This window comes from Zootoca vivipara, chromosome Z1, assembly GCF_965207765.1.
Source record: "Zootoca vivipara chromosome Z1, rZooViv2.hap1.1, whole genome shotgun sequence".
NCBI classification, from domain to species: Eukaryota; Metazoa; Chordata; class Lepidosauria; order Squamata; family Lacertidae; genus Zootoca; species Zootoca vivipara.
In genome coordinates this window covers 4825928-4844065 of record NC_142583.1, presented here as the reverse complement: position 1 = coordinate 4844065, position 18138 = coordinate 4825928, and the positions used below count along the sequence as shown (strand labels likewise).

Below are 18138 nucleotides of genomic sequence, written 5' to 3'. Positions count from 1 at the left end.
GTCAAATAAATTAAAAAATAAAAGCACTGCCTCTGTGGCTAGTAGGAACTTGGAGCCAGAAATACATTGTCCTACCTGACAGTAGATCTCCATTCTCTAGTTCCAACAGCTGAATGAGTGCTTCAAATTCATGGCAAAGCTGTTTCTCCTCCCTAAGACCCACTCCTTGGTGAATGTGTTTAGATTATTATAAATTATTATAAGATAACTGCAGTGTAGTAGCTTACTAACTTTGCTTGTATCTGGTTATAGGAAACATCGTGCCGGTGTAGATATACATTCCTGTTCTCAGTTCTTGTTGGAGTTGTATAGTCAGTGGATTCTGCCCTCCAACCCAGGCAAAAGGACCCCAGTAATCCTCATCAGTGAAGTTGTCCGATCTGTAAGTATCATATTGTTTTCAGTGTTTTCAGTGTCATATTGAAAGAATATATTGTTTTGAAATTTTGGTGAATAAAGAAAAAAACGCGTAAGTTTAGAAGCTTGCTGGGCAACTTAATGTGAGTTGAATTGATTTCAACTCAGAAGCAGAGAAAGAACTCTCTCAGTGATCTCAGTGTTCTTTTTGTGATTAATCTTAAATATTTTAACATTTTCACCTTTGAGCTTCTTTCTACTAAAGTTGTATTCATATATGTTACGTATACTTCATTGAAATGACTTGTTATATAAACAACTTTAAAAGACTTAATTTGTAATGTTTTTTTGTACTTGCAGCTTTTAGCAGTATCTGACTTATTTACAGAAAGGAATCAGTTTGAAATGATGTACACAACATTAACAGAACTGCGGAAGACACACCCATCAGAAGATGAAATTCTTATACAGTATTTGGTTCCAGCTACATGTAAGGCAGCTGCTGTTCTTGGAATGGTAGGATTTCTTTTAATTTACAAGTCATTTCCCAGTTCCATTTCTGTCTGGTTTCTGGCCTAGTAACGGGACTGAATCAGCTGTTTATCTTCTGGTATGGATGACCTTCATGGGAGCTTGACCAAGAGGAGTACATCCCTGTTGATTCTGTTAGAATTCTCAGCGGCTTTTTAATAAGTTTGATTTGATATGATATTTGTATTCATTTTTTCCAATAACAAATGTTGAGCACGAAGTGGCTTACAATAATCACAATAGCATTAGGAGGGATGAAGCATTGTAAACACTATCATATCAACCACAGATCCCCCCTCCCCTCCCCCTCCCCACCCCTCCCCACCCCTTCTCTACATAAGTGCCTGGGGACTTCTATTTCACTGTATCTGAAGAAGTGTGCATGCACACGAAAGCTCATACCAAAATAAAAACTTAGTTGGTCTTTAAGGTGCTACTGAAGGAATTTTTTTATTTTACTTCGACCCAGACCAACACGGCTACCTACCTGTAATAATATCAACCACAAGTTACATATAAATAACACAAACAGCAATAAATTCATCAAAACAATACAATACAATTCAAAATAACAATTTTCATCACAAGGGCAAGACAACAAACTCTTCCAGAAGTTGCTCTTATATACACTTCCTTACAGTTTCCTATCTGGGTAGCACCAAATAGCACATAGACTGCATTTGACACTACAGCTGCCCCTCTCCTCTTTCCTTTCCTTAAATGCAGTGTAAGATTAGATAGAGTGCCATGTGAACAGGAGGAAGAATCTCATTCCTCTCATGAGAGACATCTGTGCCTTCCTCTCTTGACCATGGTATCCTTCAGGGCACTGCGCTCCACTTCCTACCTGTATGGCTGGTTCCAGAATGTGGTGTTGGAGGGTGGTAGCTCAGCACTATAGTATCTGCGTGGTACTGTTCTTCAGGGATTGGAGGCAGTTGCTGATGCTATGAATGTGTTGGGTCTTGTCACGTGATGGAGGCAGGAGAGCAAAGAACGCTGGGAGGCAGGCGCGGTCATGCCTCATTTTTCTCTCTCCTGCCTGAAGGAACGATTTGTTTTCTGGCTCTCACTGATCTATTTAACATCTCATGGGGAAACATCAACTGGAGTTTGGTATCATCTGTGTGCAGATAACTGTTCTTTCTCTTTTATTAACCCCCTCCCCAACACACTTTAAAAGGGCATTGGATGTTAATCAGTCAAAGGCCTGGTTGAAGAGGAACATTTTTGCCTGGCGCCTAAAAAGTGTACAATGAAGGTGCCAGGCGAACTTCCCTGGGGAGAGCATTCCACAAACAGGGAGCCACTGCAGAAAATGACATATCTAATGTACTTTGAGGGTATTTCTTACTCTATACCGCCAAATGTTGTCAAACTATCAAGTCTAGAATGCAAGAGGCTAAAAATAAAATACATACCATTCTCCCCCACACACCCCAAGATCTTAGCAAAGCACACTGGAATTTGTCAATCTAGAGCAGTGGTTTCCTTTTTGGTATGGTGGCCCACAAGTCTAAATTTACTTGGTATGGTGATCAATTGATTTATTGTCCCATGAAGTTTGGACCTTTGTTCTTCAGCAGCCATTGGTTTAGTGCACTTTAACCTGCAAATTTGCCTATTAAATTTACAAAACACCCCAATTGATGTGGTGTACTTACAAAGTACTCACAAAGTTATTCAAAAAGGGTTTTTTGTTTGTGGGTATGTAAGACTCTAGCTTTTCTGACATTCAGTTACATATGCCAGTAAATAAAAGAAAATAAAAAGTTGGAAGAGGCATTCATCATACCAGTTAAAGATTACAAGAAAAAATTATTTTGGGTTTACTTATAAAGCGCACTTGCACAGGCCTTGCAACCCACCAGTTGGAAAGTTCTGATTAGAAAAGATGTGGGTGACGTCGGTGGCATTTTCTTCTTAAGGAACAAAGTAGGGTGTCTCTGCAAATGACTAGGTCTCCTGACTCATGGCCCGCAACTGCTTGCTGCATGTGTCCCTTGGGGACAGAATGTCCGCTGTACATTTTTCCAGTTTTCTTTCTAGATTCTGGCCTTTCTCAGTCTTTCTCTTGATTTCAGCACAATGCGTAAGGGGCAGAATCTTCCAAACATTTAAACCACATTTACTTCCCAGGACACAATATAAGAGGACTCTGTCCTTTAGCTTATCAAATGACACACCACGAGTTACCTGTGTCATGTATTTCAATATGAAGCTGTTTTCCTTCAAAATAATACCACATGTAAGTGAATGGATAGAATGTTAATGACTTGGACATATTTCATCATACTTCAGAATATTTTATGGATTTTATAAACTTTAGCTTCATTATTTTGTTAATTGTTATTAACTTCATAGTTGTCAGCTTGTAAATTAATTCAGCACAATTTTGCATCTATTGTTTCACACCCACTAGGATAAAGTGGTAGCAGAGCCCGTGAGCCGCCTGCTGGAATCAACATTACGCAGCACTCACATGCCAAGCCGCATAGGAGCCCTACATGGAATTCTTTACATCCTTGAGTGTGACCTGCTTGATGAAACAGCAAAGCAGCTTATTCCAATCATCTCTGAATATCTTCTTTCCAATCTAAGAGGAATATCACAGTAGGTGTTTATGTAATGACGTACTGTGGCCTTCATTTAACAGAATTTCTGAGCTGTGGAACTGAAAACGCAACACAACCTGATATGGTTAACCTCTTCGTTCTGCTTTAATGGACATTTAGTAAAAGTTATCAGCAAAGTTGAAACAGCGGGTAAAACTTTAGAAATTGTTAGCATCTTATGATACTTTGATCTTGCATAAATATGTGGCTACCAGTCACCTAGCCAGGGAAACTTCCTTTTTAACAAGAGCAAACAGTTGGTTTGATAGATATTGTATATTTTTTTAAAAAAACGCTACAAGAACCATAAAACAGTTATTTCTTCTAGTCACTTCTTCTGAGTCTCATTAGAAAGAGTTGTAGTTCCAGCTATGTAAGGATTATAGAACAGAGCACTTGATTTTAACACTCTATGGGAAGACTCCAGCCCACTGATATATCAATGTTTCTCCTTTTTAACAGCTGTGTGAATGCCCACAACCAGCAGCATGTCTTGGTAATGTGTGCAGTGGCATTCTATTTAATAGAAAACTATCCTCTTGATGTAGGGCCTGAATTCTCTTCAGGAATTATACAGGTAGGTATGGCATGTGTGAGAGAGACTTTGCATTCGCTTCTATCTTGAGAAGTAAAATAGAATTGATCAATTAGCATAAATGACCATGGCAGAATATAAGGAAATGACCTTCAACCCATAATAGTGTGCTTGTGTACTTACTATGTGTTAAGTGGTGTGAATTTAGCCCAGGCATCCCCAAACTTCGGCCCTCCAGATGTTTTGGACTACAATTCCCATCTTCCCTGACCACTGGTCCTGCTAGCTAGGGATCATGGGAGTTGTAGGCCAAAACATCTGGAGGGATGCAGTTCGGGGATGCCTGATTTAGCCTGTTCTTGGAAGGCATAGCTGAGAGCTGGTGCGACCTCAGTTACCAGACTGAAAACACTTTTGGAGGTTGAATTTCACAGCCGCATGCAAGGAGATTTTGTGTCTGCTGTGGTTAAGGTTCATCAGGTAGAGCTTGGCCATGTGTTTGTATCCTCATGTTTCTCTTCTACCTTTGCCCACTGTTGTCTGCTGCAAAATGTGACAGGTGACTCCACTGAACCTTCTGTGCACCTTCTTAAGATTCACTTCCTTATAATACTGGTGAATACCAAACAAAGCATGCAGCTGTGTCATAGTTATTTTCCACCACCCTGTGAATGAGCTATTTGGGAATAAGGGGAAATGTCGAGCAAGTTGGATAGTTTCCTGCCACTTCAGTCTGAGGAAAGACCCTCTTTGGGGGTATAATCTGTAAAAATGCTTGTGAGAGATAGGAGCCCAGTGTGGTGGTAGACTTCACTGTGCTTCATAGTGGTAATAAATGGTGCTTTAATCTTGGACGTATGTGCCTCTGTCGTAATGAATTTGCTGTTGCCGAGTTCTGTTTTATTTTAAATTGAGTTTCACATAGTGGCCTTAATGTTGTGAGTCCACACCTGCCTATGGATATTGAAATTTATTTCCTGTTTGTTTTAGATGTGTGGAGTGATGTTGTCTGGAAGTGAAGAACTGACGCCATCCATTATTTACCACTGTGTCTTGAGAGGGTTAGAACGGCTCCTCCTTTCAGAACAACTCTCAAGGCTGGATTGTGAATCATTAGTTAAACTGAGTGTAGACAGAGTGAATGTGCACAGCCCACACAGAGCCATGGCAGCATTGGGGTTGATGCTGACATGCATGTATACAGGTACGGATCTCTTCACGTGTTTTCAGTGCTGAAAATGCACACCTCATAAAAAGAACACTTCCAAGAAACTGTTTTTCATAGCACATGCGTTTACTTTTTTTCATATTCTCAGTCATTTGTAGCCTTCTAGAATAAGGATTATCAAGCTAATACTGACCCAACAGTGAAATAAATGCTGGATTACCTCTGTTGCCTCTCACTTTCTAATTCTTGCCCCATGATGTGTAGGTAAAGTGGGCCAGTGAGAGATGGGTTCAAAAAGATGGTGCTTTCTATAAACTAGCAGATTCGCCCCTGGGACATGATCTAAGACCTTTTCTGCAGGGGCCGGTCCACTGTTTCTCAGACCTTGTGGGGGGCCGGACTATATTTTGAAAAAAAAAAGCCACGACTCTCCCCTCCCTTCTCCACAGCACCAGATGGCTGCTTACCTGTGCCTTATGAGCGGCAGGGGCTGGCGGCGGTGGAGGGACGATGAGTGGCACGAAAGGGCTGGCTCCGACAAGGGGCTGCTTATCTTGGCGCTCAGCCAACCGTGGCTCAACAAAGCCCAGCCTCCTGCCTCCTCTTGGCAGGACGGGGAGAAGCCAGGAGGAGGGAGGGAGGAGGCGCCACCACGGTGTGTGAGAGGGAGGGGGGTGGAAATGGCACAGCCCGAATGATCAGAATCCCCACACCGATCCACACGGTGATTCCCGGACCGTCCGCAGGCTTGATCCAGAAGGCAATTGGGCTGGATCCGGCCCCCGGGCCTTAGTTCGCCAACCCATGATCTAAGATCCATGATAGAGAACTCAGTGGCCAGAAGAATAATTGGGCTGAGGAACTAGGACATAGATCTGGGCCAGACTGGCAAGTTTCTTTTTTGCAAGAACTGAAGTATTTGGTGAGCCTGTTGAGGCAGTTGTCACTGAAACTAGACACACTCACATATACACCTGTGTTATAAAAAAAACAAAAAAAGGGACAAGTGGAAATCAAAAATTCAACAAGCCTCTTTATCAACAAGCACAAACCTTTGGAGTATGCAAGCCTGGATGGAACTGCATCTTCAAGTCATCGGGCAAGAAATCTAACCAATCTTCCACTTGTTTCTCAACTTCTAATTACATGCCAGGAAAGAGCGTACCTCCACATAACACCAACCATTTGGTCCCAAAATGGTCCCAAACAGCAGTGGGCCAGTGTCTCCAGAGGAAAGTATCTGGAGTTTCCCCTTTGGAGTTCACCTAATAATAATAATAATAATAATAATAATAATAATAATAATAATAAAAACAGAATAAAACTTCAGACATTAAAAACTTCTCTAAACAGGGCTGGCTTCAGGTGACTTCTAAAAGTTGGTTGGTGGTTATTTCCTTGACATCTGATGGGAGGGCATTCCACAGGGTGGGCGCCACTACCGAGAAGGCCCTCTGCCTGGTTCCTTGCCTGAGGGATTCAGTGAAGCATCAAGCCTTCAGCAGGACAATTCAACACCTAGTCTCAATCCAAGCTGTTATTTCCAGGATATATTTTGGTTCCCCCCCCCACCCCTTTGGTGCTTTTTACAGCCTAGCACAGGGAACACCTACCCAGGGACCTCTTGCACATTTCTAAGATTGTGGGCCAAGTCCACAATGCGTAGCTTGTTTGCTGGGTATGTTGAAGACAAGAGTTTGTGGCTTGCATACCCACTATGGCATAAAGAAGCCTTCTAAAAGTGAAGCTGTTCAGGGATGCCAGAAAGCACGTTCAAATAGAGATAGCCCAGGGCTCTCTTCTTCCTTAGAGAACTTGTCTTAATATCAGGGCACTTCAGCAATGATGGTGGGCTCCCTTCCGGGCTATTTGGTCAGGTCAGGCAGGAGGTTGATTATGTAATGAATGGTGGTTCCAGATTAAGCTTTCAAACTCTGGTAATCCTGAGTTGGCTGGGGCCAACTGCATGGCATTTGTAGCACTTAGCCAATGGATGCCAGCCCCTCAGTTTGCACCCTAGTGCCTGTATTACTTTAATTACCTTTATTTAAATTATCTGGTTCCCTTGTACTGTATGTTAAAATGGTGTTTTCTTGGTATTTTGCCTTTAGGAAAAGAGAAAATAAGTCCAGGGCGAGTTGCAGATCAAAATCAAGCAGCTCCAGACAGCGAGTCTGTCATTGTGGCTATGGAGCGAGTTTCTGTTCTTTTTGACAGGTAGGAAATGGTTGTTTTAAAGAAAATGTAATTGGCAGGGTTTGTATTTATAGGTGAGATTAAAGATATGTCAGATATGCCCCACAAACACTTTTATGGCAGGTTAGGAGGAAAGATTTTTAAGAATCTTCAGGGGAGGTGGGTTTTATCTTGAAAGATGAAGTGTCCAAAATATTCACACACACACACACACACACACACACACACAAACACTGCCTTCCTTTGTGAAAAGAAGAAAAAGTGGCAACCTTTTGGTTCATCCAGTAGCCCAGCCATCTTTCTGGGACAAAATGTCATGATGAAGCATACAAGTAAATTCCATTTCCAGGAATATGAATCTAATGTAAATTCAATGCAAAGATTTTGGATATGTGCATATATATCAAGTTAATACCTTTGTTATCTGAAACTAAGTCTCTTAAGATTGATTTAATTGCTGAAAATACTACACCAAGTCAATACTCAATGTGTGTCAACAGTGGAACAACCACATATATATTTATTAGAAATAATCAAGCATGTATTTTATGATCCTTTAAACCACGATTGTAATTGATCGCAAAACGTAGTTGTAGGTTTTCCAGACCACTTTCTCTCCCCTACATCAGCAGAATAATACACATTTGGAGAAAGTGCAATATTTCCATTTTTAGAGCCTGTAAGTCGCAGCTGAAAAACAAAACAGCTGAAAAGGCAAACATCTGTTTATCAAGTGGCTACAATGTGATGGACATACATCCACGTAGGTTGTCTCTAACTTTGTGCCCTGTGAGAAAGCAGAAGAGAAGATGCTACAGCTGGAATGCTTGCCTCATTAGCTCCTGAAGGAACGGAACTAGCAGTGGCCAGAGAGCACTCTGCCCTTCCACATTCTCCAGGATCTACATCACCTAGAGAAGTCCTACTGTTTTTTTAGAATACTTTTAAAAAATCATATTCTGTTGCTAAAAGTGCTGACTGAGAAGCTCATTTGCTCCAAACTAGCAGCCTGAGAGTTCCGAAATAGCTGTGATGGTTCATTAAAAAGAAGTTGTGCTATGAACCCCTCTTCAGTTAACAGATTACACTAAAGAATTTATCAGCACTGGATGGAGCTAGGAAGCCCTTTATGTTGTGGTCACTGACTGGGATGAATATATCTTAATACATGAAGCTGAATATTTGAGAAATATGATAGTTGCTTGTTATTACATGTGTTTGTTTTTTAGGGTTAGAAAAGGATTTCCCTTTGAAGCCAGAGTCGTAACTCGGATTCTCCCTCAGTTTCTTGACGACTTCTTCCCCCCACAAGATGTAATGAATAAAGTCATAGGAGAATTTCTATCTAACCAACAGCCATATCCACAATTTATGGCAACTGTAGTATATAAGGTGAGATTTTTAAAATTGTATTTTTTTCACATGTCTCCCCCTGACCTCTTTTGTTTGCTCACTTCTAACACTTTGTTGGTTTTCCGCTTTTCCCTTTTGCTTAGACATTTTCACTAGCTCACTAACTGTGACTACTAGGGTGAAACAAAAAAATTTTGTCTGCAAAGTATGTGGCAAATTATTCACAGCAAGCAAGCAAGCAAGCAAGCAAGCAAGCAAGCAAGCAATGACAGTCTCTGAGGATCAAGGCCTTAACCCTAGCCAGGCCTTAACCCTCCCCTGCTTCTAAAAAGCATTTGATAACCTTATATTGGGGGGGAGGCACAAATAAGACCCCATTTAAGTAATAGTTCTTAAATGTATTTGATACTGATTCTAATTTAATGTTCAAATCAAATTGAGTAGCCCATCATGTTAATATTTAGTCTGTACTGCTTTAATTTTTTTGTGTTTTTATATTGCTGTACACCACCCTGATATTTTATGAGAGGGCGGTATATACCGTATATTCCGGCGTATAAGACGACTGGGCGTATAAGACGACCCCCAACTTTTCCAGTTAAAATATAGAGTTTGAGATATACTCGCCATATAAGAAATACGACCCAGCGTATAAGACGACCCCCGACTTTTGAGAAGATTTTCCTGGGTTAAAAAGTAGTCTTATACGCAGGAATATAATGTACGTACTTTTATAAACAAAATCATGTAAGAAAGGCACAAAATTGTATTTTAGAGTCAACAGCAGTCTAACTCCACACAAACGGTATTTGAGATCTGTCGTGTTGTTTCCTATGGGGTCTCAGACCCATAACAGCACATTCATGCATCTTTCCCACAGCTCAGAATCCTTTCTATGCATGAAAAGAATGGAATAATTAAAGCAAGGGTGGCAAATCGGCCGCAGAGGCCACGCTCGCTCTGCTGATAGAAGTTGGAATCCATCAGGATTTGGGCATGCAGTCTTTCATTCTCCCCTTTCTCCCCTAACACATTTATTTACGTTGGGATTGTGCTGTTAGTGAAATCTTTTTTAAAAAATAGTCATTGTGGGGAAAGTGTTGAAATACTGAAACATGACTTCGTAACTTATAAAGTAGCACTATATGCGTTGGCAGCTAAGAAGATCAGTAGAAAAGAACTAGATAAAACAGCCATCAATTGCAAAGGTGATTTGGACATTTAAGCTGGCACATTCTACCTGAGAACCCGTTGCTCTTCCATCGTATGCAACAAATAATTTTCAGGAGAAGTGATCATGGTTTATTGTACTGTATCTGCAGAGCCTGATGTTTTTATGGTTATTGTTGCTTTTCTTTTTGTTGAATGATGCCATGGCCTTTGGCTAGTGTAATAAAGTTGTTGTTGATGATGATGAGAATACTGAAACGAATTATTTATTTACTGCAAGAGTACATGACATATGATGTGGCACTGCTTAGGAAAAAATAGGTTTATATTGCTTTTAATACAACATTAGAAAGATTAATCATGGTTAAAGAAACAAGTTATCGTACTGCTCGTGTCAATTTCCCCCACCCACACTTAATCAGGGTTTGGGTTGTCAGCAGTGAGTGAGGCCACTTGCTGACATGGCTTCCCAATGCTGTGCATCTGAATTGTTCATCTCCGTGACTAGCAAAAGAAGAAGAAATCAAGCAGATTTTTTTAAGCATACACAACCCACATAGTTGTGTAGCTTGTAAAGGCTTTTTATTTTCCCGAGCCTTCTAGATTTGTTAGCTTTAAGTCTGTTTTGTGCTAGTATTCTGTCTGCTAATTAATGTACAAGTACTTGTTCCTTATGTAGTTTGTTTTATAATTTATGGATTATGAATCTGAAAATTGACATCGAATTGAATAACAGGATTAACAGCATAAACACAAAACCAGCCCTGCAGCTATATATAACTGGGTATGGTATATCTGTGTGTTTGTTGCAGGAGAATCTTTCATAAACATTTTCTTTTGCATATGATCTATCTGTTTTAACTCTTGCAGGTATTTCAAACATTGCATACCACTGGCCAGTCATCCATGGTCCGTGACTGGGTGATGCTGTCACTTTCCAACTTCACGCAGAGAACACCGGTCGCCATGGCAATGTGGAGTCTGTCTTGTTTTTTTGTCAGTGCTTCCACCAGCCAGTGGATTTCAGCAATGTATCCTAAACAGATTATTATTTTTTATAGACCTCATTTTAAAGCCTTTCGTTTTCCAGTGGTGCTGGGATAGGGCAATATTCACTTTGGGGTCAGGCAGAGTGAGCTTTCAAAGAATCACCAAGTTGTACAGCTGGAAGGGACCTCAAGGGTCATCTAGTCCAGCCCCCCTGCAATGCAGGATTTTTTTTGCCCAACATGGGACTCGAGCCCATGACCCTGAGATGAAGAGTCTCATGCTCTACCGACTGAACACCAGTGGGAGTGGGGTTTTTGCCCTGGTTTCCAGAATAGTGAGCCATTAGCAGTTAATAGGATTTCTGCAGAACTCATCTCCCGCTCATAAATTCTCTTTTTTTATCTCCATGTTCTGATTTGTCCATTTCAGAAGAAGTTGCACTTAACTTAAATCAACCACTGCTTTCAGCGCAGGACTCTGATGTTTGACTTCAAGATGATCTGCAGTGTTCACAAAGCTCATTTTAAGCACATGGCTTCTCTCAAAGAATCCTGGGAGCTGTAGTTTAATACAAAGCTACAATTCTCAGGACCCTTAGCAAACTACAGTGCCCAGGATTCTTTGGGGAAAGTCATGTACTTTAAGTGTATAGTGTGGATGTGACCGAAGTTATTCACCCTGCCCCCCAAACGAAAAATCTAGATGAAACCCACATCAGTTTACCTGGTCTCCATCAGAGATTCAGTGATGTCTCATCCACAGAATCTGTCAGAACAGCAGCAAGTGATCATTTGGAATCTGATGGGTGAAAAACTCAATGCCAAAAGCTCCCATTGCCTTTTTAAAAGGTTTTTATTGGGTTTATCAGCAGGATGCAGTGGTAAAATCAATACCCCCCCAAAATTGGTGGCTATGCTTGAATGTCGCAGTAGGTCACGGTCTATTGTGGCAGGACTTACCATAGCCTATAAGCTTCTCTCAGTTTCACGCCGCCTTCTCCACCGGTATGGCTGCAAGGAAGAGTGCAGAAGGTTTTGCTTCCACACAGATTGTGTGGTTCACACGTGACGAGCGGTGTGGCAAAGTATGGCTAAAGTTCACTACGGTTTCTTTGTAACAAGCCAACTTCAAGTGGTGTCTTATAAAGGTGACTTGCTTCAACAAGCCATAGCTGTGATTCACCACAGTTTAAGGCATGGCTGGGGGAGCAGCTCCCAGACCAGATCCAAGGTGCTGCTTGCTTTCATCTGGCCTGTGGCACGTACTCCCTCTCCCCACTTGACCTTTGCCTCAATAAATGGTGGATAGGGAAGGAAGTGTTGGATGCCTTTGAAAGCGTGGAGCTTACAGCCAGACTTATCCACACAGTCAAATCTGTCCTGGGTGCCTGGGCAGCCTTGCACCCGAGGACAGAAGCTTTTGAAAGTGCAGACTCACTTTCAAAGCTCCCCAAGGGAAGGGCAACATTTCACCAAACTTGATTTTAGCCAACAGATATGTTTTATCAGCATGTTGAATAACATTTAACACCATCTTATGCTGAGGCTTGATTCTGTTCTATCAGTTCTGCTGAATTTTAATACAGAATACTTAGGCCTCGGTCCAGTATACCTGAAGGAGCGCCTCCACCCCCATCGTTCTGCCCGGACACTGAGGTCCAGTACCGAGGGCCTTCTGACGGTTCCCTCGTTGCGAGAAGCCAAGTTGCAGGGAACCAGGCAGAGGGCCTTCTCGGTGGTGGCGCCTGCCCTGTGGAACGCCCTCCCATCAGATGTCAAAGAGAAAAAAGGCAGCCCTGTTTAGGGAGGCTTTTAATGTTTAATTGTTTTATTTCATTTTTCTGTTGTAAGCCGCCCAGAGTGGCTGGGGAAACCCAGCCAGATGGGCGGGGTATAAATAATATATTATTATTATTATTATTATTATTATTATTATTATGCCATACATGTTTCTGTATTAAAAAAAAAAGCTGCTGTATGAAGCAGTTGAGAAATGAGCCAAAATAGGAGATTTCCTGAAAGCCACTATATTAGGTTTCTTTACGCTGATGTGCAGAGTAAAGTTTACTTTTGAATCCCTTTTCCAGTGGGGAGTGGTGTGGTTAAAACTCATAATGCTTTATATGATGCTTTTGGTTATATCCTTGACTGTTTTGAAAGTCTTCCACATATTATCAGCAGAATGGGAAAATCAGAGCAAGTGGACATAAACCTCTTCTGCTTGGTGGCCATAGACTTTTACAGACATCAGATAGATGAAGAATTGGATCGTAGAGCCTTCCAGTCTGTATTTGAGGTGGTGGCATCGCCAGGCAACCCGTATCAACGCCTTCTAACTTGTTTGCAAAATGTCCACAAGATAGCAACATGCTGAATCCGGGACAGTGGTGGTATGAAGAAATGGAATATTGAAACCTGATGGGTTGATTGGCATATGAGGACAATTGAACATTTACAAATGTCCAGATCCCGTCCTGGGTTTTGGTTTTGTCAGTTTATATTTTTCCATCTTCATTTGCATAAAGCTGAACTACACAAACGACATTAAATTGGACATGGTATTTACCAGGGTCGTGCTAAAAGAATGTCTGGTCACATTTGCTGCAAAGTTTGGGATAAACTTTAGCATTACTGTGTAAGATAACGGACAAGTACTGAACGCCAAGCAACTTTTTAATGTCAACATAAGTCACCTTATTTGTTGCTAATAGTGAACCTGATTAATAACATCCTGTCCCACAAGGCAAGCTACAGGCATTTAAAAACCAAAATGCTTTAGGTCTTTCTTTGTTTTTTTTGTAGTTGTACGTATTCATTTGTGGCATAATACTGACCAGAGGCTCTCCCCCCCTTAATATGTCTTGTAAAAAGAAAAAAAGAAAGAAAAAGTTTATACTCAGCATGTAATACCGTGTTTGGATGCTCTCTGACCTTATTGTCGTGTTCTGGGGTGGGGGTGGGGTGGGGAGAAGAGTACACATACATAACCATACTTCCTTTTTTACCTCAGGATTTAAAAGTTCAAATGATATATTGGTTAAAAAAAACTTCTATAAATATTTCTGTATCATGTATAGGATGTAAAGATGTAAAATGGTGCAGCACAGGAAAAGCACTCGCAGTTTGAAATTAATAAGAGCCCCTCTAGCTGAGTATCTTGACACCATCCCTCTGTTTCCTATTGGATGTTCTTATATATATATATATATTTGAAAATCACTTTGATGTACAAGTCATCTTTAAAGCCCTATATTACGTCTCTTGTATGTCACTATTTGAAAAACTGGAATTATATATATTAGTTTAAATTGGTTTTAAATATCATTAATTTTCTGCAGATGCTTTAGGTTTCCTTTGAACCAGTGAATGGGGGGGGGGAATAAATTAGCCACTCCTTTAGTGCAAAACATTTTTAGGAAAGGAATTTTTTTTTCTGGTAAGCAACAAATCATCAGATGTTTTTAGATAAGTCTTTTGATTGAAAAAAAATGCAGTCCATGTACTCTGTATGCAGATTAAGAACGAGGTCTAACTATGATTTCTCTGGAGCTGGCTCAAATATTTGATAAATATGCAAGCATTATTCTATGGCTCAGCACTTTGCCGGTACAGATGTATAGCGTAAATAGTAATTCATCTTAAAAATTCCCCATAAATAGTATTTCTAGGGAAAGAACATTGACTTCACATATGGAAAAACAAGGTGGGGGAAGTTCAATATTGATTTTCTATTATGCTGTATTTTTATCCATCTCTTAACATTTTCACCAACAAAACAATAGTTTTATCAGGAGGAATGTGGACTGTGCTTTTGTGTATATAATATATGTAAAATTATACATGTGACTGCATTTGATGTATACATGTGTATATTTGTATTTATTAAACTGATGGATTTAATCTGTTTCCTGTTCTTAAACATCTTAAAGCATTATTGCATCTGACCATAATTTGATTAAAAAGCAATTTATCCACATGTTTTTTCTTGTTTTCATTTTGGCAAAAGCAATTAACAATAGAAAGACTCCACCCCCCAGCAGAGTTTATTCTAGTGAGTAAAGATTTTACACATTTATAAATGCCACTGCAAAGTTTAATGGCCCATATTCTGTAAAATATTACTCTGTGTGTGTATATATATATGAACGGTGGTGCCTCGCAAGACGAATTTAATTCGTTCTGTGAGTCAATTCATTTTGCGAAAAATTCGTCTAGCAAATCCCATAGGAATGCACTGAATTGTTTTCCTCCCATAGGAACGCATTAATTGAATTTCAATGCATTCCTATGGGAAACCGCGATTTGCTAGATGAATTTTTCACAAAACGAATTCGTCTAGCGAGGCAACCTCTGCTCGAAAAATCTGTTCGTTAAGTGAAAAATTCATCTTACAGGGCATTCGTCTAGCGAGGCACCACTGTATATATGTTGATAAAATGCTACTTTCTAAGATGTGGGCACATTATATTTTGTAAGTAGCAATGATAGGAGTGCAATATGCATAACTTTGTGAGACTGTTCATTCAAGAACAGAAGAATGCACTCAAGATGCTTCTATAAGCTGTGACGCATTTAATTCACCTGTTCTAGATGGATACATAAACAATGTCTGTTTAAAGACCATGTGATGATAACTTTGCCTCATCCCTACTTATGAAATTCTCCAGATGAAATTGAGATTTGCTGCGGAAGCTTTCTTGCAAATTAATTATAACCATAGTCTTAGAAATAGACAGTAGCAACCATGCTGGAGCCCCCCCTCCTTGTTGACATATATTCTGTCTTGAAATGCAGTTGAGCCTGCAGGAACCCTGGGCGATAATAAGAAAGCATAAAGTTCAGAGACCAGTGGAAGCAGCATCAGCGAGCCTCTTGCCTATACTTTTGAACCTCTTGCTTCCAGAACAAGAAAATTAGAAATACACACAGGGCTTTTTTTCAGCCGGAATTCAACAGAATTCACCGGTGCCTCTCAGGTGGGCACCATTGCTGTTATAAGAGAACAAGTGAATTTCAGCACATTATTATTATTATTATTATTATTATTATTATTATTATTATTATTATTAGAAAAATAGCACAGGATGTACATGAGATGTTTCCTGATTACCCATAGAATTGAGATTCCATGAAACTTGATGTAAAATCCCCTTCTTTATTTGTTTTTAAAAATTGTAAATTATTCAGTGCATGTTAAAGATCATTTTTAAACATTGCCACCCTTTTTTTCTGAGGACTGGCATTGCAACTTAGCAGCCCTCTCAAGCTAGTTCACAATATCTTGATAACCTCTACTACTGCAGAAACTCTGGATCTATTTCTCTTCATCCCAGATTTTGAATAAAAACCTCCCACTAATTATCACTAGGTCCACTAAAGGCATGGGAATGATTGCGAAAATAATAAATAATTAGAGTGGGCACTAAATGTTGTCCTCACTCAGGGTGCTATGTTACCAGAGTCCGCCCCTGGTGTGAGTGTACTATTTCTATTCTGATCACTGCAAGGAATAGAAGTCTCCCTTTCCATGCTTCCCACCTAAGCACAGAAAAACAAGAACTAGCACACATCAAACTTTTAAAGCATGTTTAAAGTGCACCCCACAAAGAATCCTGGGAACTTTAGCTCTGTGAGGGATAAACTACACTTTCCAGGGTTACTGTGGCACATGTGTACTTTAAATGTGTGTTGTGTACATATTGAAGCATTCATCAGATTTGGCCCTGAGGCATTTGATGCCCACTAAGATGGCTTTTTTATGGGACCCAGGTGGCGCTGTGGGTTAAACCACTGAGCCTAGGGCTTGCCGATCAGAAGGTCGGCGGTTCGAATCCCTGTGATGGGGTGAGCTCCCGTTGCTCGGTCCCAGCTCCTGCCAACCTAGCAGTTCGAAAGCATGTCAAAATGCAAGTAGATAAATAGGAACCGCTACAGCGGGAAAGTAAATGGCGTTTCCATGTGCTGCTCTGGTTTGCCAGAAGCGGCTTTGTCATGCTGGCCACATGACCTGGAAGCTATACGCTGGCTCCCTCGGCCAATAATGCGAGATGAGCGCTGCAACCCCAGAGTCGGTCACGACTGGACCTAATGGTCAGGGGTCCCTTTACCTTTACCTTTAAGATGGCTTTGCTTTCCACTTTACTGGGGTTCAGGGGTTTTGGAAGCTCGATCTTGTTCTGTTTATCTGGATCATTTTCAACTGACTTTAACTGCTGGAGCAGAGGATGGATCTAAGGGAGGGTTCCAATTTGCTCCAGGTTTTGAAGCAAAGCTTCCCATTTTGTGCCCCTCAGACCAATGTATGGATCAGAACATAGATCTGTGGATTAAGCCGCATAATCAAGGGTCCATACTATACTTACAAAGTGGTCCAAAGACTCCTTTTTCTCCTATGGCATTTTAAGCTGCTTCAAGCAGCGCCATGGTCACATGATTTTAAAATACTCTCAGGAAGTGACTGGGCATGACAACATGCAGCCTCTTCCTGGAGAACTGTACAAAGAGAAAGATTACTGCCTTCCTCCCATCTTCCTATTCATCCATACAATGCCCCTCATAGCCTTACAAGGCTGGGTCTGGTGGGAATTGTAGTCTGGATGGCACCGAATTTGGGAAGGATACTCTAAGCCAGGCATAGGCAAACTCGGCCCTCCAGATGTTTTGAGACTACAGTTCCCATCATCCCTGACCACTGGTCCTGTTAGCTAGGGATGATGGGAGTTGCAGTCCCAAAACATCTGGAGAGCCAAGTTTGCCTATGCCTGCTCTAAGCAATTACGAATGATTTACACCTTTTGCGCACAATATCTGTATTGTGTCTTCAGTTACTATTTGTGGCTTGTTTTGAGATCTTTGCCATGGATTCACTTGATTTTTTGATATACAGTAATAACACTATGGTACATTTCTGTTTGGAGGTTAAGCCACTCTCACCCAGTTCATATGCCTCAGTAAACCATGGCTAAATGTGAACTCATCTCTCCAGGCTGCTTGTCTCCTTCCCGCTAATCATGGGCTTAACAGCCAAGCCAGAGATCACGGTTTATTGCGCTCCCCAAAAAACGCAATCTGTAAACCAACAATTATTTCTATAGTTCGTGGTTTGTTGGGGTGAAGGATTAAGTACTGTATTGGCTCAGTCACTACAGCCTCATCTTCCCTCACAAGGGTGAGGAGTCTGCAGCAACAGCAGTGCAAGAATTCTTGGGAGGTCCCATCCCAACA

At 40.8% G+C, this 18138-nt stretch overlaps 1 protein-coding gene across 3 annotated transcripts in view; it reads left to right on the top strand.

Annotated features, from left to right (window-relative positions):
- Positions 1–14890, top strand: part of HTT (huntingtin) — a 102290-nt gene extending 87400 nt beyond the window's left edge. For all 3 annotated transcript variants that reach the window (XM_060279043.2, XM_088657752.1, XM_060279042.2), the window contains 9 exons: positions 253–382; positions 718–873; positions 3311–3501; positions 3966–4080; positions 5029–5242; positions 7318–7423; positions 8632–8794; positions 10796–10956; positions 13075–14890. In XM_060279043.2, coding sequence (XP_060135026.2) covers positions 253–382; positions 718–873; positions 3311–3501; positions 3966–4080; positions 5029–5242; positions 7318–7423; positions 8632–8794; positions 10796–10956; positions 13075–13288 — 1450 coding nt within the window. In that variant the 3' untranslated portion in view covers positions 13289–14890. The remainder of the gene's footprint in view (positions 1–252; positions 383–717; positions 874–3310; positions 3502–3965; positions 4081–5028; positions 5243–7317; positions 7424–8631; positions 8795–10795; positions 10957–13074) is intronic.
- The last annotated feature ends 3248 nt before the right edge of the window (positions 14891–18138 follow it).